We start from the raw sequence: 27,018 nt of genomic DNA on the forward strand, positions 1-27,018 counted from the left end.
TTACAGTTGAGATTTCAAATACAATTGCGTCGTAAGCAGACCGTATTTTGGTTTAGTAATTAAGAATATTTTAGGTTCCTTTAATTATTAAAAACTATTTTTATATGGTTCAGTAGCTCTTTAACATCTCCCTAGATTCATATATACAAATAGTATTTACCTGTTATTAAACAGTAATAGACACAACAAATTAAGCTGCCTAAATTAAATACTTCGTGAAATAATTTAATAACATTGTGTGACAAATTGACAAAGTCATGGTTGTCTATCGTTTGTACAACAAAACAAATTTATAGTTAAAAAAATTTGAGAACATCGTTTTAGATTCAAAATCATTGTGATACCTTGACATTATTTCAAATTAACGTACTTATAGCAAACGGGTAAGGATAATAAATAATTTGAGTTGATCATTTCCGTATTCATTTTGTAGGCTTTTGAAGGGCAGATTGTGTTTATGACGTCACTGATACTGTGCCAGGCGCGGATGTGCGCCGTGGATACCTTGATGATATTGAGGGATTCTCAAAGTAGGTTAAATTAAACTAGGTTATTGCACTACCTGCCATTGTAATCTGGTGTAGTTACCAGTTCATCACTGAATCTTGAATGGCTTACACGTCTCAATGGATAAAATTTAAAAAGATGTTAGTGTCAAGCGTTTTTATTTACAGAATATCTATACACTTTGAGCATTTCTCATGGCTATAACAATGGAGTTGGAAGAGAGTGCATCAGACTCTAAACTTCACAAAGAAAGCATAGCAATAAAAGAATTGCGCCCATCTAGTGCGGTCTCTATTTCTAAATCTGAACATGGACCAGGTTTGTCAGATATTTTCGTTTAAAAAATTAATAAATGGAATAAATATTATGACAATAGAATTTTTTTATTCATATTTATCTAGGTCGATAATCAATTTTTAATGTTTATTAAATAATTTCATCCTCTCTTTTGTATATAATTTTTAGTTATGTAATATATGTGTAATATCATATTCAACATAAATATTAATATACTTATTTGTGTTTTCTTAGCAGAGACATCAAGCTCATTAGATCAGTTGAAACAATATAAAAGTTGGGTAAGCAATGAAAGATGGAATGAACTTAAAAAGATCGCAGATACCGCGATGAGGGAACGTAAAGTATTTATGATAAAAGGAGGAGGATTCCCCGCGGTGCGCCGCGCGTTGCTTGAAAGAGGATGGGTTGAAAAATATGAATCACATAAGGTATAATTTAAAATTACATTCTAACGTGTTATTGGCGATATAATCGACAGTATAAAGATAAGATAACTATTAAATATTATGAGTAATTTGTTTAAATATTGTAAGATAACATTTTGTATTTAATGACATTGAAATAGAAAGTTTAGAATTTCAAGACAATAACTTTCAAAGTTTTACAACTTTGGGGAGTAAGCTGGTGAATATGTGACGAGAGCGTTACTAAAAGTGTGATCGGGCGTGGCTAACGAAAGTTGAGAGGGAGATATAAGTTAGATAGAGCTAAAGAAGTTTTACTTCAGTCGTGTGGTCCAAAGCACACTCGTTATATTTCTATTATTAAGCAGTTAATTTTAAAAAGCTTGAAAATTCAAGGTTCGCCATCCACCATCCAACGTAGATCCTAAGAAAGTCTCAGGGAAGGAGCTATCAAAAGTAGAAAGAATGATTCTTTACAAATTTATGGAGCATCATTCTGTTGATTTTCTGTGGACGTCCAAAAGAGATAGATACGATTGGCTACTTAGCAACAAAGATGTTATGATAAGCAGGTACATTAACAATATTATATGTTCAACTCAAGTAAAACTGCAATAATACTTTTTTTGTCGTTTTTTTTTTTAGATTTTGCAGGTCCATTTTCACTACCAAAGAAGGGTTAACCAATTCTTTGACTCAAATGCACTGGTATACTGAACCAGGTGTGGCGTTAACTAAATTCCCTCGTTGCTATAATATTCACAACTCCGATAGTCTAGAAGAGTTTATCGATGACTTCAGAATAACAGCTTGCATAAGCATTCTAAAATGGCTTTCTAACACGCTACAGGGAAGTTGTGAACAGGAATTAGTAAAAAACCACGGAAAAGTTCCGTTTACAGCGATTGAATTCGCTATATCTCGATTAAACGAATACATTTCGTTCTTTTCTCACAAAGACATTGATGACACAGACGATCAAATACAACATATTTGGGAACATGAATGGGATCAGTTTCTAACGCATCATTATCTCTTGGTTCATGAAAATGCCAAGTTTTTGGAAGACAAAAATACAAATATAGTGTAAGCTGTGTAGTGTTTAGCCTTTAAAAATTTAAATAATAAAAATTTTCTTCGAGTTCACAACTTTAGTCACTCAAATACAATAAATACGTTAAATAATTATTATCATTGTATTTATACTGCGATTATAATAAATCGCTCACCACTGTAGCCTTTAATATCCCACTGCTGGACATAGGCCTCTTTCCCCGTTTAGTAGAAGGATCAGAGCTTCATCCACCACGCTGCTCCAATGCGGGTTGACGGATATATTCCCTACCATGAGTAACGATCGCTATCAGGTGTACATGATAAAAGCCGGGACCGACGGCTTAACGTGCTCTCTGAGGCACGGTGAAGAGATCCACAAGGAGTCCACAAACACCCAGACCACGGCAAACATCTTTATGGCTAATATAAATGTTTGTCATGTGCGGGGATTGAACCCGCAACCGCCAGTGCAACAGCCACTTCAGTGCCGTGACCATTGCGCCAACGTGTCGTCTATAATAAATAATAAGTGTAAATACCTATAACGATAACTCATTATTAGCTATTTTATTGTATCATTAATTATTAATTAGAAAACTGTTAAAGTTGTGTTACAAATTACAAACACATTCGTATTCTAGATCCTCTTTTTACAGTCAATTAGAACGAAAGGCAAGTAAAGTCGTGGCTACTATGACAAAATTTTGGCCGCAGATTGATATCGATGGAGTTTTCAATATTTGGATCGTGAAACCGGGAAATAAGTGCCGCGGTAAAGGCATCCAGCTGATGAATAATATCAAAGACATTATAGGTCTCATTAATATTCCTGCGCAGAAAACAAGATTCGTTGTGCAAAAATATATCGGTAAAGTTTTTAAATTTTACTGAAAAGTTAAGGCTAGTGTAGTTTTGAAACATAAGGTACATGCAAAGTATATAACTTTTAACATTATTAAATTACGCCTTTTTCTTTCAGAAAACCCATTAATCATTTACGACACTAAATTCGATATACGACAATGGTTTCTAATCACAAATTGTCAACCGCTAACAATCTGGTTGTACAAGTAAGGATTTTAATTGACTTTTCTAATCGAAATCAAATAAGTAATTTTGATGTATTTTATCTTTTATTATTTCAGAGATAGTTACTTGCGATTCAGTTCCCAAATATTCAGTTTGTCGAACTATCATGAATCTGTACATCTTACAAACAACGCAATTCAAACAAAATACAAGAATAATGGTGAAAGAGACAAAGCACTGCCTGATGAAAATATGTGGGACTGTCACAGTTTTAAAGCTTACCTTAGGTAAATATGAAATATGTTAACTATAAATGCATAACAAAATAAAATAATAAGATGTAAAACGTTTGAAGACAGATAGGGAAATATGAAATGTGGGACACAAAGATATATCCAGGGATGAAGCAGTGTCTTATTGGAGCAATGTTAGCATGTCAGGAAACAATGGACAAAAGACAGAATAGCTTTGAATTATACGGAGCGGATTTCATGTTAACCGATGATTTTACACCTTGGCTCATTGAAATCAACTCCAGTCCAGATTTAGCACCGACAACATCTGTCACAGCAAGATTGTGCCCTCAATGCCTAGAAGACGTTATAAAAGGTAAGACACATTTGAGTTTCAATAATTTTGTTCCATTTAGTTTCATAAATATATAGGTAAGCCTACTTATAGTATTTATCGTACTTACAGTTGTACTTGATAGACGTAGTAATCCAGATGCTGATACAGGAACATTTGAACTGGCCTACAAACAAGTTGTTCCAAAAGCACCAGCTTATCTTGGATTATCATTATGTATAAATGGAAAGCGCATGATAAAAAAATCAAAAGAACGAAAACATGAACACAGAAGTGTAACTCCCTTAGTGCCCCGTATTCCTTCCAGTGACGTTATATCGGATGCTGATCAACCAATTCCATCAGAGTACAGTGGACCTATAATTACAGACTTTCTAACCTGGTTGAACCCATATGACGCCATACCTATTAATAAAGATGGTCTGGTGCTAGGACCGAAGGACTCACTTACGGTACGCCAAGCTGTTACAGTTGTAAAATCGAGTCAAAGTCTAAAGAATTGTAAAAGGCGTAAAACTTCTGCACTATCTTTTAGGACACTCCGAGGAAGACGAGAAAAAAACGGAGAATCTAAACTTAGAGTTATTCCTCATTCCTGCTGTCGCCCAGAGGATATTCAATCGAATACTCACTCTAGTAAATATCGGACCGAATCAGCAAAAAAAGCAGACAGACCGAAAATCGACAGGTCGGTGGGTAATAAACGATGTTATATAGATCCAATTGAATGGGAAAAAGAGACAGCCAGTATTTTACGTTCCACAATATCCGTACAAAACAAACTATCAGCACGAACTGAAACCGTTATTCCTGCCGTACGACAAACGAAATCGGGAATTATTAATTCGACTCATAAGCCTCTGCTGGAACCGTTAAACTTCCGTAGGTGTGTTGAAAACACTAATACTATTAAGAAGTTAAGTGCTATTGGAAGAAATATTTGTAAACCTCGCAATGAAATCAGAAGTAAAAAAGCCATAACGTTTTCTAAAAGTTGTACATCAATTTATACACCTTATCAGTTTACCGTCACGCCTCTGAATGACAATTAGAGTATAAATACATGATTGTATTCCCTAAAAATTATTCACGATATAACTTACCAAAAAATTGCTAAATTTAACTTGGTGATATTTTGTTTCATGTTGAAATTTTCAAATTTTATGTCTCTAATAATTAAATATCTAGTCGTTATTTGTTGCGTTAATTCTTTTTTTTTTTTTTTTTGCAGATTTGTCCTGTCCCGTTCCATTATTTCCTACTTTCCTATATTCAATTGCCGTCTTGATGATTATTAATTGAAAAATAAAATGCCATTTTAATCATTTTGACATATTTCAAAATTTGTTACGGAAATGTAAATATTACAAAAATAATACGAATCAAAATATAAAAATGGTGTATTTAATTTTATAAAAAGGTTCACTTATTCAAATCTTCGTTAGTTTTATATTACATTGTACGTAGCTTCCAAAGTAAATACCATTTTTTACTTAAAATTTAACGTTGCATAATTTACGTAATTCAAAACTAAATACTTTGTTAATACGTACGAATTTATAATAATGAACAACTAAATCAATATATGTATACTTAAACCGAAATTCATCATTACCTACATCCTCTGTTTTTATAATTATATTAGTCACTTAATGATGCACGATCTGGCCTAGCTAAGTTGGTAGTAATTATACATAACCATGCCAATACGAAAGAAGATTCAAAGAAAAAAGGTAAATATATTTTATTAACAAGCACTGACGCAAAAAATCAGTACAAACTCTTACAGCTAAAAATGCAATTATTTTTGGCTTCAGTCAATGTGTCTTGATAGTTTTACTAAGCATACTTATTTTCCAAATAAAACATTATATTTGTCAATAAGGTAGATAAGATTAATATTCATTAAAAAGGTAAATATTTTCATTAACAAAATCACTTGAAAATCAAGGACCGACATTGCACGAAATAATTGTGATTGGAAAAATATAAAAAAAATGTAGCTTCATTGTAATGCAACAACTTTTTGGGATTTTATTGCGGTTTATTAAGTTTTTTAAAAGTTAGTAAATTTCGCGTAAATATCAGAAAACAATATTGTAGCTTCATTTTTAATAGCGTACTCATTTGTACTCTTTTCAGAAACCAAGCTACGACAAGACAGGGGTAAAAAGACTCTTTTCCCCGTTTAACAAATTTACATACAAAATAGTCTCACAAGGCAAAAGAAAGTTAAATATAATTGCGAATCAGAGTATTAACTTACAAATGGGTTTGTCTAATAAAGAAAAAAACTACATTATATGTAGTTGTCAAAATAAATCTACCAGATACAGAAATTTGAAAAATCTAGCAGCGAATGCTATTAAGGAAAAAAAAATATTTTCTGTTTACGGGAGTTGTAATGCCGTACGAAAAGCTCTATTGGATAGATGTTGGGTAGAAAAAATCCCACCAAATCGGATGAATTTATCGAAAATACGAAATGGGACTTTCTCAAGTAAATCTCAAATACAAAGTGAGCTTGAAGTGTTACTTTTATCAAATTTAGTGGAAAAGTATAATCCAAATTTCATATGGCGTACTAGAGACGAAAGACGGAATACTCCATTGAGTATCACGAGAGATTGCAATACAATCGTTAACAAGTTGGAGACAGACGCACTGTGGACTTCGAAACAGGGTTTATGTTCGTCGATGAAAAGAAATTATTGGTTTTATATAGAAAACGTAGCTGAGGTTAATGGCCCACGTACGTACAACACTTGCGACTTAGGTGAAATAGAAGGATTTGTCAAGGATTATAAAATAACATCTTGTACAAGTTTGTTAAAATGGATACTGTCTATGGTCGCTAATGATCGACCTGTATTTCTCCCTGAGGGTAAAATATCTATGAATGTAATAGTTTTTGCTTTAAATCGTTGCAAGGAGTATTTATTTCGGAAGCAAAATAAAGACATTGATTGTTCTTTACCAACTGTAAACGCTGGCCAGTGGCACTCATATTTGAAAAAATACTGTAGCATTATAGCAAAAGAAGAAGTTTTTCAGACTGATAAAGAAAATAAATTAAGTTTATATTTAAGTTACGCCAAATATTTGCTTAAGGAAATTTATAGATATCGTCCACAATTAAGCTGCGAAGGTTGTCATAACATTTGGATAATAAAACCAGCGTACTGTTCTAGAGGAAGAGGAATCAGAATGGCGTCAAAATTAGGTGTAATAATGAACTTAATAGAGAAGGCAAATACGAAATATGTAATTCAAAAATATATTGGTAAATCGAATTTTTAATACAAATTTTTACGTTTAATTCGACTGACGACCGTTCTGGTGTAATGGTGCGTGTGCCGTGTCGGCGGCACCTAGACACCGACGGTCGCGAGTTCGAGCCCCGCTCGGAGTGGATATTTGTGTTTCTATAAATATTTATATCCAGTCTGGTTGTTAGTCCTTGTGCGTCTCCCCACATGCCTCAAAGAGCACGTTAAGCTGTCGGTCCCGGTTGTTATAATGTACACCTGATAGCGATCGTTACTCACAGTAGCATATATCGGCCAGCCCGCATTGGAGCAGTGTGGTGGATTAAGCTTTGATCCTTCTCCTCCATGGAGAAAGAGATCTATGCCCAACAATGGGATATTACTTGCTGAAGCGTATGTTTAATTCATAAAATACAATGATATTATTTCAAATTTTACTTTCCAGAGGAACCATTACTTATACACGAAACAAAGTTTGATATAAGGCAGTACTACCTAGTCACAAGTACATATCCTTTAATTATTTGGATGTATACCGATTGTTACTTAAAATTTAGTTCTCAAAAATACAGCTTGAAAAACTATCATGAATCCATCCATTTGACTAATAATGCAGTTCAAAGAAAATATAAAAATTGTAAACAGAGAAATAAAGAATTACCAATTAGTAATATGTGGGATCTACAAAAATATAAATGCTACTTGACCGAAATTGAAAAAGGGGATGTTTGGGAAAATATTATATATCCGGGTATGAAAAAATCAATTATCGGTATAATGTTAAGCTGCCAAGACTCACTAACAGTTAGCAGAAACCGTTTCGAACTTTATGGTTGCGACTTTATACTAGACAAAGAATACAACCCCTGGCTTATAGAAATTAATTCATGTCCTGATTTGCACCATACAACTCCTGTTACAACAAAAATCTGTCCCGCAGTAGTGTCCGATATAATAAAAGGTAAATATACCGATCGTTACGCTCATCAAGTATCTAAATTCATTAAAGAAATACCTATAATAAAGAAACGTAGCTTACAATAATTTTTGGTGCTTAATTCAAACATACTTAAAAAATAGGATAAGGACGATTAATTAAGTATGGATTGACTGAATCGCAGTTACTTTATTAATTAGAGTTACCTACTTCATCTGTATGCACAAATCATCTTCGCTAATTTATCACTGTTGGAAGCCATTAATCTGAATGAATAGAATAAACCTACTTGAATAATGTAACTAAAAGTGAATTTGTTTCAGTTGTAATTGATTATGCGAAAGATCCTAAGGCTTCTACTGGGAACTTCGAATGTATTTATCGTCAGCCTCTAACATTACCATGTTATAGAAATGCCGCAGAGTTAGTGTTATACGGGTATTCTCTCCCAAATGAGTACTTTTCTAGAGAAAATAATAGTAATAAAAAGTTTAAAGAATCTTGTATCGATTCTAATTTAACGAACGAAAGGGACATTAAAGACGTATTTAAAAAGATTAAACAATTTTATAATGATGATAATACTAAAGATCTACCAAAAGATAACAGCTTATTAAAAGAAAGAGACGCCTATAAAACTACGCCGGCACATGGTATAGATGAAACAGCGGATGTGATTACTAAGGAATTTCTTCAAAGAGTTTCACATTTGCCACAAACTTTAAATAAATATTTTAACCCAACTCAGAATACTTTCCATATCTTGGACGGCAAAACTTTATCAAAGATTACTAACAGTCCTTTAACATCTTCTAAAACTTTATGTAATCGTTTTAATTTTAGTAGACTAGATGATGGACCAAAGGGCAAAGGTAGTATTGTAGAATTAGATTCAAGTGAAGAAATGTTAAATCAGACCTGTTATTCTAAAATTGAAGAATGGCTACTTAAAAGCAATTGCGTTGGTTTCTCCGAAGAAGTATTAGTACTACAAAGAAAATTGTACATTTAATTAATAAGAAAGAAAAAGAATATAAGGCTTGTTAAATAATTGAAAATGTGACCTTTACCCTGCTGCGAGACAGTCAACAGATTGATACAGTAAAATTATTAACGTCATAGTAAGCTCTCTCAGGTTATAAACAATATAATGAACGTACGAGTTATATAGTTTAAAAAGCTCGAAAGGCGCTCATAAAAGATTGACGTAACAAGTAAAACTTATTTATTTATGAATGTTCTAACGGAAAATATAAATAAAGAACTTTTATTTGTTAAAATAGAAAATACTACTAAATAAATAAAATACTATTACATATCAAGACATTATTATTATTAATAATAATAATCATTTTTTTGCAGACATCAGTCCACATTTTTGTTTTATATTAATTATGTATAGTTCAAATTATCTTGTCAAACTAATTTTAATATAAATTTTATTATCTTAAAATGTATTTTGCTATTTCTAATATATTTTATCCTTTTGAAATTATATTCTTTCGTATTATTAAAAATTGTTATCTAATCATTAATTATTTTTTAGTATAAATAAATGGACGGTGGACCAGAATGATTTATCTTATAATTTATAGTATTTTGACTTAAAATTATGAGCCTTTGAAATCAGACTTCATTCTCAATAATGTCAGATTTGTAAAGTAAAACAACAATTACTATATTTTAGTCATAGATTACATTGCATTATAATATAACGAATTTAATTTCGATGCTAATCTAGGCATATTTGTTTATTATTGTCTGACGTTAAAAATAACAAATTTACTAAACGTTAAAACTTCTTGTTTTGTGTAATTAGAAATTTAGTATTTAAACTATATCTTAAACAATATATAATTATGTACTTTAAGGAAATATGCAAATAACCAAACCAAATTTCTATTTTATATTATATATTTTTTATTTTGTTTATTCGGTAAAAAGAATGAGTAAAATAAATACATTTAATTACTAGGCTTTTACCTTTATATTAATCAAAAAGTATTCAACTGAATGTTAAATGAATGTTGCCATACTATTCTTTTTATAATTACCCGCGCTTTTTCAGCTTTATTCATAATAGATTTTCTTGTTATACCTACTATATTATGCTAGTACAACTATCTAAAGTGAAGTTAGTTTTAAGCTGTAAAAAATGGAAGCGTTGATTTGTCTCAATAATTGTGTTTTGGCAATTTGTTATTTCATGTGAATAGTTTAAAGTTTATACGAATTATAATATACTGAAAATGGGTCGATCGAGGTCCCGAAGTAAAACACCACGACGGCATCATAAAAGCAGCAAACATTCAAGAAAGAAGAGCCGTTCAAAAGATCGCTCATCATCACGAAGTAGAAGTTCTAAACATGTTGAGAAAACTAGAGAAAGGAGTTCCAAATCAAGGTAATTAAACGCATAAACTAGTTTTAAATTTCTATAAATACGTCTAATTGAGTATTACTTTAAGATATACTTAAAATATTGCAGAAAGAGATCGCACTCTGCATCATCGACGACAAGTAGTGGCGGTTCATACGATGGAAATAGAACAAGTAGAAAGAAATCCAAAGGACGTAGTAAAATGGACGAAGTAGACCGACTGGCTGAAATGGAAAGGCAAAGACGTATAAGAGAAGCAGAACAAAAGGTACTGTATTCAGTTTTAACCTCAACATACAAGTATATGATGTCATATGACAATATTTACATATTTGCACTAATATTAAAAATAAAAACATTCATATTTCAAACATTTCGTTTTAAGTCAACTGAACAATTATTGTTTTGTGTTATAACTTACGACCTATTAAGGCTATTTTTGTTAATAAAATAAAGTTTACATTGAAATCTGTTCCTCATGCGTAATAAACATTTTTAATAAAAAATTTCCGCCATCATCTATAATATGTTAAAATGTTGTTGTGAAATACAAGTTAAAATTCTAGTATTTCATGTTCTGTGTCAGTTAGTGTGTTAAAAGTGTATTCATTTGATTCATTTCACTTTATATGTGTGATAAATTAGTTAAAATGGAATTTAAAGAATAGTTCAGCTTCAGCCTCTAATATCCCACTGCATAGGCCTCTTTCCCCATGTAGGAGAAGGTTCATTGTTTATTCCACCATGCTGCTCCTATGTAGGCTAATGGATATATTCCCTACTATCAGTAAAAGTTGCTATGAAGAATTTTAACTGAATACCAATTGAAGAAATGCAATAATTTGACTAACTTTCTGAGGTAATCTATAATCTACTGTAGTATAGAAATATGTTAAAAAACATGGCTCAACCGATTTATATGAAATTTATCGTGTATATTTGGTAGCTATAAGAATAGGTCAGTAAAAGATAAGGACACTTCTTGGACTATTCTAATTTTTTTTTTAATTTAAATTTCACCTGGCATGTTTGAGAAAAACGTTTGTAACACATTTTCACATTCTGACTGAATCTGATGAACTAATTTTTTAAACTAAATTTAAAATTTCAAAATTAGCTAAAATAAAACCATTCTTATATAAGTGCAAATTCTTATTTCTGTAAAAATTATTCTTAAAAATATTTTTATACATTGCATAATATGTACATACATATAAATAAATTCAAAACTTTCTCTGTTTGTAATTTTAAAACATAAAATAGTTTTAATAATTTATGTTAATCATATAAAATTAAATAGAATCAATTAATCTCTTTTAATTTCAGGTAGTTGAAGAGGAGGCAGCAAAAAGAATAGAACTACTTGTAAAGAAGAGAGTAGAAGAAGAATTAGAGAAGCGTAAAGATGAAATAGAACAAGAAGTTGCAAAAAGAGTAGAAGAGGCAAAGCGAAAGATGGAAAAAGAGATGATGGAAGAACTTGAGAGACAGAGAGAACAGCAGCGACAGGAGGAGCTCGCACGACAGGTAATTATGCTCTCCACCCGTCAGTCATCTGTAAAAGCAATGATACATTGCTCTTACATGTGACACACTGAGGGAACAATCTGATTTGTTCTCACAGCCTACACAACTGCATATAATGTTGAATGTTTATTATACCAACTTTGTACAGAAGAGACTAATAAAAGTATTCTTTCGATCATATCTGTTAAAGGTCCAGTCAGGTGTAGTTCGAGTGCTTACAAGAATTTTTTATTGAATTCTTAATTGTTCACTCATTGAAAAATCTTAATGTCTTGCCATTTTTTACATTCAATAACAACATGCATGTCATTTGCACCTACGAAACAGATTCCTTTTGTATGAACTGTTGTATCGTAAATGCCATAAAGGTGACCGGCTAGCATTTTTAAATTGTTCACTTGACTGTCCTTGGCAGTCACGTAGTCTATAAGTCAGGTCAGAAGACTGATCAAGAGCAAGAAGAGCTAAGCGTTTTAAGGAGATGCAGCTTGAGGACCCAGGCCTGACAGCTGAAGGTATTTTTGTTAAATATTTTTTGTAAACCAATACTGTTTATGTTATACTCAGGCAGATTGCATAGTAGCGTCATATATTATACTGGTGTTGTAGGACACAAAAATTTTATAGGTATGTAAAATAAAATTATTGATAACACTTTGCTGTATTGCACAACAAATACAAATAGTTTTAGGGACAAAATCATATTTTTAGAGCAGGCAATTCAAAAATATAAAAATAAAAATGATTTGTCTACAATCATAATTATGTAAACATTGATGTTCTTATAATTTTTGATAATTTATATTACATACAATATTTCATGTTTGTTGCATTTAAATATGTTTTAAATATTGTATTAATATAATGTTTCTATCATACAGGAGGAAGAATCACGTAAAAGGAAAGAGTTGGAGGAAATCATGGCGGAAAATAACAGAAAGATTGAGGAAGCCCAACGGAAGCTGGTAAGTAAAATTTAACGCGCTTCAACCTGTAATATCCCACTACTGGGCATAGGCCTCTTTCCCCATGTAGGAGAAGGATCAGAGTTTATCCACCACATTGCTCCAATGCGGGTTGGCGAATATATTCCTTACAATAGTAATGATCGCTATGGTATGGTATGGTATGGTATGGTTAACACGGGCTGGTTTCCGCAACTCGACGACTTTGCGCCTATTTTGCGTGTGTGGGAGTGATTCGGTTCACTCTTGCCACCCAAGCTCCTCCAGAAACTTCAGAAGCTTTTTTGGCTTCTTGAAGATCTCCGGAAGTGTCTTCAGGGTGCCAAGATGTTGTGCCCGGTAAGCCGCTACACCTGGACAGTAAAGAAGTACATGCGTAGCCGTTTCTTCTGTTCCCATGCAAGCTCTGCACAGGGGACTGTCGGTAATGCCCATATTGAATAGGTGTTTGTTATACGGACCGTGTCCAGTCAGTGCCGCAGTTATTAGTCTCAGTTGGCGTCTGTCCAGATTTATTAGAATTCTTGCCAATTTGGCATCAATTTCTGGCAGCGCCAACTTGGCTTGCCTACAGTCCTCAATTTCGGACCATAGTGTGATATGTTTGTGTTTCATGCGTTGTCGAATTTGGCCTTTGAGCCAGCAAGAAGGTAACGGTATAATCGGCTCGGCCCCTATAGCCGTCATACTTGACCCCCTTCTTGCTAGCTCATCTGCCTTGTCGTTACCGCGTGTGTTGTTGTGACCTTTGATCCATTGCAGTGTGATGTCATTATTTTCACCTACCTGCATCAGGGTGTTATGGCATTCATAGATTATACCTGACGTGGTCGAGTTACTATCCAGTGCCTGTAATACTGACATGCTGTCCGATAGTATACGGATGTGGGAATCCTTTACGTTCCTCCTCCCGATTGTTCTGGCTGCCTCAAGTATACCCAAGCACTCTGCTTGAAACACTGTGCTATAGGTACCAATGGGTAGTGATATATTAATATTTAGGTCTTCGGAGAAGATACCGCTTCCTGACCCTGTTTTCGTTTTTGAGCCATCCGTGAAGATACTCAGGTCTCGCCCAATTGAGGCTACACGTGAATCCTCTTCCAGCTGTATTTTGTATTTTTTATCAAAAATATATTTGATCTGTATTCCGTCATTTGGTGCTTCCATGAACGGAATGTCTTTGGCTATGTCTTCCAGAATCTTAATGTGTGGTGTGCCTGTTGAACACAGTAGTTTGTGAGTCTTTAGTCTTACTGCAGTGGTTGCAGCTTCTTGTTGGATGATCGCTATTAGTCGTACATGATAACAACCGGGACCGACAGCTTAACGTGCTCTCCGAGGCACGGTGGGAAGACTCACAAGGACAGATATTTGAATCTATTAACCATCAAATGTAGACAAAAATCAGCAATTTTAACTATAGTAATAATTATAAAAAATAATCATTTTTTTTAGGCTGAAGAAAGACTAGCGATGATTGAAGAACAAAGAAAAATGGATGAAGAAAGACAAAAATTGAAAAAAGAACAAGAAAAGAGAATAAAAGAAGAACAAAAGAAAATTTTAGGGAAAAATAATTCAAGACCCAAATTGTCTTTTTCACTGAAGCCACTTTGATGGGTTATGCTAATTTGGATTTAAGCTAAGTTAAACTAATATAAATTTTGAGTTAGGTAGAGTTTCCATGTGTCATAAAATGGGTGGAGGGTGTCAATCCCATAATTTAAAAACACAAAAAAAAAATACCATTGGTAATGAGAGTTACTTTAAAACTACAATAAATTAATGTCACATTTTCATTACCCTAAAAATTATATGATTTGAGATGGGAACCCTAGACAACATTCTTGGTTACTGATAATTACACTAGTAACTTGATAATTTATATTTGCTTACTTATCCATTTTATAAAATTGTAATATAATATTTCATTAAAAAAATCATTGCTACAAATTTTCATTATGTTATAAATATAGGTACATTCAAGCCCACAATTTCAAAAATTACAGTAAAAGGGAAAAAGAATAAGAATGACAAAATAAGTGATTTTCGTACATTATTTTATCTATACAAAGTGTTTTTATTTAAAAAAAAATATAACATCACGACAACTGAAAGAACAATAAAATCTTCATTGAGATCCGTCCACATAGAAACTTTTCATGTAGTTCAGATGGATAAACTTTTGTTTATTATTTTAACTTCAAAAATGTATTAAAAAATTATTCATTTGAAAACTTCAGCATTTACTAAAAATATTTAAATAGGCGATAAGACTAGAAGGCCTATCTCCTTTTGTTCATACAAAATGTTAGTTAAAAAAAAAGTGCTTCGGATTTTTTAATCTTGCAATATTCAATAACTTTTGCATAGGCAAAGTAGCTGGTTTGATTTTGGTTAGAACTAAAATGAACAAGAATGTTATGGGTTCTTTATGTATAGAAATGAATTATTGATACAGAATGTTTGTTTATTTCCTGTCAAAGTAATATTTATTAAATTTAAAGGATTTTTTTCACTTCCATGCACAATTCATGTTAAAAATATATTTGAATGCAATGTTTGGAGTCTACTTAAAATTTGTCATTCATCAAATGGAATTCAAAAACAAATCAGTTCTCAAATGCCTTAAAATTTTGAAAGAGTTAATAAAAAGTTGAGAATTATACCACTCTGTCAAGAAAGTACCGGGAAAAGATCAATAATACGCAAACGGTTTTTTATACATGCAAATTTATTTTATCACCTTCAAAGTATGCTCCTGCAGAAACGATACACTTACGCCAACGAATAATCCAATCATCAAAACATTTTTTTAACGCTGTTTCCGGAATTGAGTTGTTCTCGCCGTGAATTCTTTATGTCTTATTATTTATGTCGATTGAAAATGTGTGCCACGAAGTGGTAATTTGAGATTAGGAAAAAGAAAGAAGTCGGCTGGAGCCAAATCTGATAAATATGGTGGTTGCTCGATGGTATTTGTTGTGTCTGGTCAAAAATTCGTTCACAATGATGGCCTTGTGCGAAGGCGTATTGTCGTGGTGCAAAATCCAAGAATTTTCTTTCCACAAATGTGGCCTTTTTCGTCGAATTTGTTCTCTTAAACGCCGCATAAAGCTCAAATAGTATTCCTTATTTACCAGTTGACCTTCTGGCAAGAATTCTGAGTGCACAAAACCCGCGATAGTCAAAGAAAACACTCAATATGACTTTGACTTTAAAACGAGTTCAGCATGGTTTTTTCGGTTTCGGTTCAGTTGGAAGACGATACTCCGACGCTTGTTGACTAGTTTGCATGTCAAACTCGTAAACCCACGTCTTGTCAACCAGTAACAATGCGTTTCATGTGTTGGATCGGAATTGACTCGTTCTAGCATGTCCTTAGCGACTCTATGCGATTGGGTTTTTGGAGAAAATTCAGATCTTTTGGAACTAGCCGAGCGGCAACATGTTTCATACCCAAATGATTAGTTAAAATAGTACGGATCGACTCATGAGATACGGAATGTTAGGCGGCTATCTCTCTCAAAAGTTGAATGAGGATTTTCAGTCATTGTTTCCTTCACTTTTGCGATGTTAACTTTAGTTGCAGACGTTGATGGCCTACCAGAGCGAGGCAAATCCATCACACCTCAACCGCTTTTGAACGCTTTGTACCAATCATAAGCACGAGTTTTTGATAAACCGATTCACCGTAAGCCTTCTGTAACATTTTCATTATCTCCACAACATTCTCGGACAAATTCCATTGGTGATGCAAAATGTAAGACACTCTTTCTTCGATGTTTTTGTCCATTATGAAATTCGAAATACATACTAGATATGATATAACTAAAAACAGCACTGTATTTAATATAAATAACAGATGCAACTCAAACTCCGCGCCAAAATGGAAAATAGTTGTGCCAATCTAACAACAACAAGAAAAAAACAAAAATTTGAATTTGGAACCATAAACAAATTATACATTCCCGATACTTTTTTTGACTGGATGTACTACTTCAGACAATTTAGATATTTTGATAGTTGTTATGTAGATATAGATATTTGTTAAATAAAAAAAGCCTACTGCAAAGTAAATAGGTAATAAATTTAAAAATATTGATAAACAATGGTGTGATCAAGGGTTGTTACAAATCAGTGAATATTCAAAAATTTGTCTGGTCTGTTGTCTGTAAACCGAAGATAAATCTTCGGTGTACATTAAAATATCAATAATCTTAGATTATATTTAGTCAAGTTTTTATATATTCATTGTCATTAGAATATTTATTCCGTAAAAGACGCTATTTGTCCCCCTATTTCCAATTGCATAAATTATTCCACGTAAAATTAGATTTTCCATCTTTCTTAATCATAATAGTTTTCGAAAGTAAATTTAATTAAATTCCATTTTGTTCCTTTTACAGCTTATACAATCTACACAATTTTAATAATATTATATTTTGCTTACATTTCTGCAAAAAGGCACAATATCATTTGTGTCAAAGATTAAAAACATCAAAATAAAGTTACAAGATAAAAAAAAGTGTTTTATTTCATAATTTAGAAATAATATTTTTTTTATATCACTAGGTCGACAAACAAGCGTACGGCTCACCTGTGATGGTAAGAGATTACCGTAGCTTATAGACGCCTGCAATACCAGAAGCGTCGCAAGCGCATTGCCGACCCAATCCCTAATCCCAGGAGCTCTGATCACCTTACCAACAGGAACACAATACTGCTTGAAAACAGTATTAGCTGTTATCTTCTGTAAAGTCGAGGTACTGCCCCAGTCGGGCTGCTCCATATTTTGAGCAGGAAATTCCTGCTGTGCCCTACTACTATATCTATTTTATATCTTCCCTTTTTAACCGACTTCCAAAAGAGGAGGAGGTTCTCAATTCGACTATTTTTTTTTAATGTATGTTACTTCAGAACTTTTGACTGGGTGGAGCGATTTCGACAAATTTTCTTTTGATCGAAAGGTGGTGTTTGTCATTTGGTCCTATTTAAATTTATTTGATATCTAACAACTACTTTCGAGTAATATCTAATAATGCGTTTTTACTTGACGCTTTTTTCGTCGACCTACGTTGTATTATACCGCATAACTTTCTACTGGATGTACCGATTTTGATCATTCTTTTTTTGTTGGAAAGGGGATATCCCTAGTTTGGTACCATGATAAGGAAACCAGGATCTGATGCTGGGATCCCAGAGAAATCGAAGGAAACTCTCGAAAATCCGCAATAACTTTTTACTGGGTGTACCGATTTTGATAATTTTTAATTTAATCGAAAGCTGATGTTTATCGTGTTGTCACATATAAATTTTATCGAGATCTTATAGGTAACTACTTTTTGAGTAATCTTTGATAACACGTAGTTACTTGACTATTTTTTGGTCGATCTACGTTGTATTACTCGTCGATGTAATTGAAGTCGATTTTTTTTTCGTTTGCGAGCAAACATAATTATTTATTTGGAAGACTTGAGACATCCTGATTTGACATCATGGGAATTAAGTATTTATGCACAGTCGAGCATCTGTACACTGTCGAGCACTTGTACACTGTCGAGCACTTGTACACTGTCGAGCACTTGTACACTATCGAGCACTTGTACAATGTCGAACATTTATATAAAGTCGAGCATTGTACTTAATAGTGAGAATCAAAAAAAATCCTATAGTAAATAAATTGAAAAAGTGACATAAATCATAATAAAATATATTATTTTCTACGCTAAGGTCACTAAGTCCATAGACTAAGTCTGTACTTTTACGTTTTCGGTTTTCTCATGGAGCATTCTCTCTAAGCTCCATGGTTGTTTTACCACGTCAACGTCCCAATGGCACTTGTCAAATTTATGTCACGTCAAGTCAATTTACTGATTTACTCCTATCAGAGTTCAAACTTCAAAACGATTTATCAATTATTGTGTCTTGCTTTACGGTTTTATAAAAGAAGGAAGAAGAAAGAAGTATATTACGCTATCCATACAGTAATTTGTTGATATACATGTATAAGTTCATTTTTATTTTAATGATTGGATAAACATTTTAACATACAACACCTAAAAATGGCAGATATTTTAAAGGGGTTAATATTGTCGGTTTTATCTGAAAAGTGTTACAATGAATATTTCAATGAGTATAATTTTTTTGACCGTAAGTAGTGAAGTAATAAAACAACAGACAATACATTTTTTTGACCCATCTCATGAAATTGAATTTAACTTTTTATTATCATTTTAGTTCCCTGTTTTAAGGCAACGCTAAGCAAAGGCCTTGGAATTGGTATAATACTTGGTTCCATATTGGTTAAAGTTCCACAAATTTTAAAAATTCTTGGTAGCAAGAGTGCTGAAGGCATTAATATTTATGGAGTATATTTAGAGTTATTTGCAATTACTGCAAACTTTGCATATAGTTATGTTATGAATTTTCCTTTTAGGTATGTATTGTAACTTTTTTGAAATTAATACAATATGCCTAGTTTATTCTTATTTCAAATAATTATATATAAATCATGTTTTAGTGCTTGGGGTGAAGGAACATTCCTTGCTATTCAAACGGCTATAATTGCTGCATTAGTGTTGCATTATGGAGGAGCTCCAGTAAAAGCTACTATATTCCTAGCAACATATGTAGGGCTGGTATCGGCACTAGTCGGTGGATATACACCAAAGGATGTGCTATGGATGATGCAAGCTGTTAATATTCCTATTATATTGGCAGCAAAAGTAAGTTTTACCATAACTTTATCCTTATTTTGATTGAACATATTACTAATTTATATTGGAGTGTAAATACCAATTGTATTTTATCTTTGTAATGATGATTAGCAATGATAAACAAATAATAAGCAAATTGTTTGTTCATAATTATAAGTTTGAACACCAACCATGCCTTTCTGGCACAACTGAAAGCCATTAAACCAATCAATCAATCTAAAATCAAAGAAAAAAAATCTAATTTTATCGTACAAGATTTTGTTTTATTAAATAATAATTTATGTCTTGTTTACATTTTTAGTCAATTCAAATTATAACAAACTACAAAAATGGAAGTACTGGCCAGCTCTCAGCTATCACTTGTATGTTGCTGTTTGGTGGCAGCATTGCAAGAATATTTACGTCTGTTCAAGAAACTGGAGACTCCATTATCATATTAACATACTGTGTAACAACAATTGCTAATGGTGCCTTGGTTATGCAACTTTTCTGGTACTGGAATGTTGACAAGACTGCCAAAAATATTAGTAAGAAAAAGAAGAAGAATACATAGTCAATTGATATTATTAAGCATAATTTATATCATTTTTTTTAATTGAGTTTTGTTTATGGGGTTGACTAAATACTTTGATTATCACTTGGATTTATTTATTTCACAATCCCTTTTAAAAATGTAACTTTTAATACAAATGAGATTTAAAAAGTATTTCGTTTAGAAAATGCAAAAACAAGCAGGAAAATGAGTACCTACAGTAGATGAAAAACTTTTTTGAAACATGAATTTCATAGGTTAACCCATATCATGAGGTTTATTAGTTACAATCATATTTTAGACAGACATAAGGCATATTGTGGCTGGAGTCAATAAAGTGAGTTAAAAAGAAAATTAACAAGTAGTTATTCTATTAATTACTCTTTGTTAAATGTTCAAATCAAGTCATTTTCAAAATGATTAATATTCTGATTAGCCGGAAAAAGTAGTAGCCTATCTGAACGGCTTACTCAAATAGACAATTTGAACACAGCATTGTAACTATGCTTAATTGGCCAAGGTGTTTGGCAAAGCTAAGTGACAGCTATGACTCACTTTTTTCTTAATGTTCAATAGCTTCTAAAATTTCTACTTCTGATATGACGAAAATGTTTAAAATAATATATTTTAGTTTTAACTGAGGTAGGGCACAGCAGGAATTTCCTCAAAATATGGAGCAGCCCGACTGGGGTTGTACCTCGACCTTACAGAAGATCACGGCTAAATAATACTGTTTTCAAGCAGTATTGTGTTCCTGTTTGTGAGTAAGGTGCTGTACGCTTGTTAAATTGATGTGTAAAAATTACATCAAGACTAAAAAGTTATATTTGATTATTTATATATTTATGGATGTATATTATATTAACCAATACCTAACCGAGTCTAATAATAAAGATGAAAAAAACCTTATTTCAAAAAAAATAGTCTGTTTTTAAGACCGCCCGGCAGAAGTGAAAACTTCATTGGTAATCGCAATATATATTATATACACTCGCGTGCAACTGAATCAACTCAAGCCGTATATTGGTATAAAAGTTCGATTTTTAGGAAAATGGCTTATCCGATCCGTGAGATGACGATTTCTCAACGAAGTTGAGACAATGAAGCGGTCGTCCGTCTCAGATGTGCTCCGGTGTTTATTGGTTTGTAGTCTCCGAACGAAGCCACCAGTTTCTTGAAACCTGTATACTCGTGAAACAGCTGATTGGCACATGTTAAGTTCACGAGCGACTTGCCGTTGATTATGGCCCGCATGCAACAATGCTACAACTTGGGCCGCTACTTCTGAGTTAGTGTCCAATGGATCGCGATTAAAATACTGGGAGCTTGGAAGTGTGTCAACGTCTGACGAGTGACTGATAAGAAATCTTTTTTTTTTCGAATTGTGGAGTGCTGTTGGCCCTAGCGGCCTTTACAGCGTCACCGGTGAGGGGGGCCGGGTACTAAAGACACCGGCCGTGAAGGAAGAAGGGGAGGGCTCGTGGGGAAGAGGCACGCCCTAACGTCTCCTAGCGAGATCGCACCTCGGCTTAGAGCGTCGTCGGAGTGAAGGAGGCGCTATGCGGAGCGCTGAGACGGCTTACGGACGGTCCGCTACGCGCCTAGGCGCGTGCGAGCCGTAAGAACGCGGGGATCTCGCCCTCGCCGGCGGGGGCGGTGTGTGTGTGTATTGTGCGTGGTGTATATGGCGTTAAGCGCCGTGATCCTATCGTCAGGGTCGGTTAAGACGTGCATGGGACGTCTTTGTACGGTCTGTAAGTTTCCTCTACCTACGATAAGAAATCTGGGTCACGTGAGCTTTTATACATGATTTAGTCTCGCAACTCGTGGGTACCGCAACGAGTAATTTCTGTAACGCTCATGTTTGACCGTATTTATTTAAAAAGTTTTGTCATTGTTTATTTGAAAATTGCTATATTTATGAAAAAAAAATGTCTTTCGAATAAAAAACAAAAATCGGATAAGCCATTCGAAAAATCAAACTTATGTACCAATATACGGCTTGAGTCGATTCAGTTACACGCGAGTGTATATCGGCGATGACGCAATCCATAATAATCAATACATATAACTGGAACCTTTATCAACGCAAATACCAGTTTTCACTAATATATTGTGATAAGCTTCACTTAACATATACGTAGTGTTTGTTTCATGTCAATCGGCTTAAAAATAAAAAAATAGAATCACGTTGAACATATAAATACCCAAAACACGGACGAAGTCGCAGGCACAGCTAGTACGTGTATGTACTATACGTGTTCACTCATTTGTAATTAGCAGTCCAGAACTAAAATTTGATGTTTTCAGCTTTAAAAATGATGAATTTATAGTTTAGAGATAGAGACAGAAAGTCAGGTCAAAGCCCTCAAAAAAAGTTGTGGTCAGAGCGATCCGAAAATCGGTGAAGTACTAGTCGGAGCACGAAATCGCTTATAATGAACAATCATGACTTTTCTCACTTTTTTTCATTAAGGCCAACCGTTTTACAATTTCATAAAATAATCGAGGGAAATATCCGGAATATAATCCTGTTGACCTTTTTTTAGGCCAGCTTTTCCATAATTCCATAAAATAATCAAGTTAAGGTAAAATAATGAGTAAATGTTTAAGCTGAAGGTTGTGGGTATACCCACCGTGCCCACAACGGTGGATCCGCCCCTGGTCAAATCTTGCTGAAACTTGAAAAACAACACACTTTAAGAACCATCTTTCGAAGAAGAGAAAAATCATCGTAATCAGTACGTTTAGTAAAAAGTTGAGGAAACACATATTAACCTCTTTTTTTAGTCGGTTATAATTTAACAAGAATTGTGTTTGCAGGCAAACGAAAAAAAAAACCGACTTCAATTACATCGACAAGTAATACAACGTATATCGACGAAAAAATAGTCAAGTAACTACGCGTTATCAAAGATTACTCAAAAAGTAGTTATCTGATCTCGATAAAATTTAAATGTGACCACATGATAAACATCAGCTTTTGATTAAATTAAAAATTATCAAAATCGGTACACTCAGTAAAAAGTTATGCGGATTTTCGAGTTTTCCTCGATTTCTCTGGGATTCCATTATCAGATCCTGGTTTCCTTATCATGGTACCAAACTATATCCCTTTTCCAACAAAAAAAGAATTATCAAAATCGGTACATCCAGTAAAAAGTTATGCGGTATAATACAACGTAGGTCGACGAAAAAAGCGTCAAATAAAAACGAATAAAAATTGACACGAAAATTGACACACACCTCCTTTTTTGGAAGTCGGTTAAAAAATCATTGTAATTGTTGGTGGTAAATGTCTAGCGGATAAATAGTAATGCATGAAATTAGTCAATCCAACTCCAAGTTCAACATCCTGCATTTTTCCTTCTTCAAACTGGGCAAATTTTCCATCCCAAGCTATCCCTCGTTCATTTTTCTATGCTATGATATATATTACTACCGGTCCTATTGACACTTTACATTGAAATGCTACTTTATCTAACGATGATGAACAGCTTCCGAATTGTGGAAACTCGAAAGCTCTGCAAAGAGGAAGACAAAATTGTTTAAGTGACTTAGTCTTAAATATGGAAGATATGTAACGAGAATGATTTAGCATATTATTTACGAGCAGACGTAAAATCTTTTCAAGTCACTGTGATGTATAAAATAAGTAGATACTGCTTTGAATAAAATGAGTAGCAAAATTATAAATGTAGTGTTCGTGTCCAGCATTTCTCCTAACCTTTTGACCGCCGTAGTCACCTATACTTGACAAGGGCTCGCGAGTCCTGTGCGCCAGCGACGTCTATAGGTGACAAAAAACCCGGACCACAAAAATATTAAATAAAATTATTAAAAAAATATTTCTAGTATTTGAATTCAACATTTATGAAAATAGAATATCCCCGCAACATTTGAGTAGAAAAAACAAGTCTTTTAGAGCTACACGTACTGAGAAACATTGAAATAAAAACATGCATTCTTATTCCACGTAAATGATATGTCCAGAACGCCGAAGTCGTCTATAGTTGACCGCTAGGGATGTGACGCAAGAGGTATAAATAAAAAATAAATAAATAAATATTTACAACATACACACACGGTCATCTGTTCCTAAAGTAAGCAACTCAATGCTTGTTATAAGTAACAGCTGACTGGTATAGCTAATTTTTTTTTTTTTTTTGATAAGCATACATATAAATAATACACATATAAATAAATATATATTATACCCAGACTCGGGGTGGAAATCAAACCCATAACCTCCAGAGCAGAAAGCACCTGCTGACCTGTAATCACTACAAACTGCGCCAACGGGCTAGTCAAAATGGTATAGATGATTTATATATTCTTTATTGCACTTTAAAAAAATCATAATTACAAGTCATTTTTGCAATTAGCTATTCAAAATTCAACTCAAACGTGTTATATTTTCTATAAATAATTTGATATTTGAATAAAACAAAAGGTAAAAAACATAAAACTATCATCAGCTAACACATAAATAGCAAATGAATAAAAAATCAAATCAACTAAAATCAATCAAATCGCCATAATAAATCTGATATCTCAAATCTGGCGCATCTCTTGCGCGTAGTCATTAATCCGTTCTCTACACGCCGTTGTCAAGTATAGACGACACGCTGATGACGTCATAAGCGAATAGCGAGAAAACTAGTGAAGTGCAAGACGAGCGATACCTTAGAACATCGTCGCATTTTGGAAGGCGTCGATGATTTTAATAATATACAATTACCAATAAAAAAAAATATATATTTTTTTTTATCTAAGGTTAAGGAGCGAAATTAAGATTTTCTTTCTCATTCTCAAAATCATCTGGCAGCATCAATATCATCTCTAACCCCCACTCTCATAAAAGCTTTTTTTCTAAGACCCATGTCGTGTCGTGTATCGTGAAATATTTGATTTGAAATATTGCTACTTACTCAGTTCTGTTTTAGTACTATTTGCTACCTAAGCAAAAAAAAATATTTAACGCATGTAAATATTTCTTTTAAACTAAGGCTGGCATCGACCGCACCGATTATATTAATTTGCTTCATCGGATCAACTACTGAGTTGGGGAACAATGGAACACGGGGCACTATGGAACAGTGTCGATAAAAATTTGAATTCTAAACTACTTCGTGTGGTAACGCTTCGACCAATTACAGCGCGTCCTGCGTCAAAACGAGGACGTAGTGAAATATGGCGGCCTGACAACGATGGAACTGTGAATAGAAAAATATTCCATTTTTAACCGACTTCCAAAAAAGGAGGAGGTTCTCAATTCGACAGTATTTTTTTTATGTATGTTACTTCAGAACTTTTGACTGGGTGGACCGATTTCGACAATTTTTTTAAATCGAAAGGTGGTGTGTGTCATTTGGTCCCATTTAAATTTATTTGAGATCTAAAAACTAATTTTCGAGTTATATCTAATAATGCGTTTTTACTTGACGCTTTTTTCGTCGACCTACGTTGTATTATACCGCATAACTTTCTACTGGATGTACCCATTTTGATAATTCTTTTTTTATTGGAAAGAAGATATCCCTAGCTTGGTACCAACCAGGAAACCAGGATCTGATGATGGGATCTCAGAGAAATCGAGGCACTCTTGAAAATCCGTAATAACTTTTTACTGGGTGTACCGATTTTGATAATTTTTAATTTAATCGAAAGCTGATGTTTATCATGTGGTCACATATAAATTTCATTAAGATCTGATATCTACTTTTTGAGTAATCTTTGATAACGCGTAGTTACTTGCCTATTTTTTCGTCGATCTACGTTGTATTACTCGTCGATGTAATTGAAGTCGGTTTTTTTTCGTTTGCGAGCAAACACAATTATTCTTGTTATAAAGTTGAGATTTCTTTTCAAAGTACTTTCTTTTTAGTAAAAAAGTTTAAAGAATAGGTAAATAATTTTTTTTTCATTAATTTTAATCATTTTGTCTATTTGAGACAATTGTGTGGAAAGTTCAAAAAATAACCTAATTTTTTATAAAACTCGTTTAAAACGTTGGCCTTATGGGGCACTATGGAACGGGGCACAGTGGAATACTGTTCTAATGAACCTTAGATAATAAACTATTATCTAATAAGATAATAATTGTGTTTGCAGGCAAACGAAAAAAACCTAACTTCAATTATATCGACAAGTAATACAACGTAGGTAGACGAAAAAATAGTCAAGTAAATACGCATCATCAAAGATCAATCAAAAAGTTGTAATCGGGTTTGGATGAAATTTAAATGTGACTACATGATAAACATCGGCTTTCGATTAAATTAAAAATCATCAAAATCGGTGCACCCAGTAAAAGTTATGCAGATTTTCGAGATCTCATTATAAAGTCCTGGTTTCCGTAGCATGGTACTATACCGGGGTTATCTCCTTTCCAACAAAAAAAGAATTATCAAAATCGTTTTATAAACGACAAAGTTATCGGTCGGTCGAATTGAGTAACCTCCTCCTTTTTTGAAGTCGGTTAAAAAATTACAAATTTGAATTTGGTTAATTTTTTTCTAAATTACTTTTCATGTATGTATCGATTCGATTCGAAATCGATATATAGCCTGCGGCTTCCTTGCGTGCGACACAGCACGTCTCTAAAGAGAGTTTCATAACCGTAGGTCAGCTGCGCCGTAGTCGTCCAGTCGTGACAATGACGTCATGGCGATAGAAAAGAGTGTTGTGCTTTACTACGATTATTTTTGTAATGTTTGTTTTTTATTTATGTTGTTGTAAGTATATATAACGAGTGCAAGATAACACAAGAAAGATATTAAAAAATAAACCTTCCTAGATT

General features: G+C 33.2%; 4 protein-coding genes across 4 annotated transcripts; all 4 read left to right on the plus strand.

The window, feature by feature from the left end:
- The first annotated feature begins 701 nt into the window (after nt 1-701).
- On the plus strand, nt 702-5,130 carry LOC123669101 (tubulin glycylase 3A-like). The gene is made up of 9 exons (XM_045602738.1): nt 702-825; nt 1,042-1,235; nt 1,608-1,783; nt 1,857-2,297; nt 2,924-3,135; nt 3,247-3,337; nt 3,413-3,583; nt 3,652-3,905; nt 3,996-5,130. Exons 1-9 carry the CDS (start codon nt 702-704, stop codon nt 4,934-4,936), a joined length of 2,604 nt encoding a protein of 867 aa, XP_045458694.1. The 3' UTR covers nt 4,937-5,130.
- Nucleotides 5,131-5,584: 454 nt separating this feature from the next.
- LOC123669723 (tubulin glycylase 3A-like) lies at nt 5,585-9,102 on the plus strand. The gene is made up of 4 exons (XM_045603314.1): nt 5,585-5,617; nt 6,027-7,167; nt 7,599-8,114; nt 8,414-9,102. The coding sequence occupies exons 1-4, from the start codon at nt 5,585-5,587 to the stop codon at nt 9,100-9,102; spliced, it is 2,379 nt and encodes a 792-aa protein (XP_045459270.1).
- A 1,088-nt stretch (nt 9,103-10,190) lies between these two features.
- LOC123669330 (UPF0430 protein CG31712) lies at nt 10,191-17,493 on the plus strand. The gene is made up of 5 exons (XM_045602937.1): nt 10,191-10,494; nt 10,579-10,738; nt 11,797-11,997; nt 12,879-12,962; nt 14,421-17,493. The coding sequence occupies exons 1-5, from the start codon at nt 10,340-10,342 to the stop codon at nt 14,580-14,582; spliced, it is 762 nt and encodes a 253-aa protein (XP_045458893.1). The 5' UTR covers nt 10,191-10,339; the 3' UTR covers nt 14,583-17,493.
- A 1,332-nt stretch (nt 17,494-18,825) lies between these two features.
- Nucleotides 18,826-20,321, plus strand: LOC123669102 (mannose-P-dolichol utilization defect 1 protein homolog). The gene is made up of 4 exons (XM_045602739.1): nt 18,826-19,118; nt 19,206-19,404; nt 19,489-19,693; nt 19,986-20,321. Exons 1-4 carry the CDS (start codon nt 19,031-19,033, stop codon nt 20,235-20,237), a joined length of 744 nt encoding a protein of 247 aa, XP_045458695.1. The 5' UTR covers nt 18,826-19,030; the 3' UTR covers nt 20,238-20,321.
- The last annotated feature ends 6,697 nt before the right edge of the window (nt 20,322-27,018 follow it).

Source organism: Melitaea cinxia, chromosome 3, assembly GCF_905220565.1.
Source record: "Melitaea cinxia chromosome 3, ilMelCinx1.1, whole genome shotgun sequence".
Taxonomy (NCBI): Eukaryota; Metazoa; Arthropoda; class Insecta; order Lepidoptera; family Nymphalidae; genus Melitaea; species Melitaea cinxia.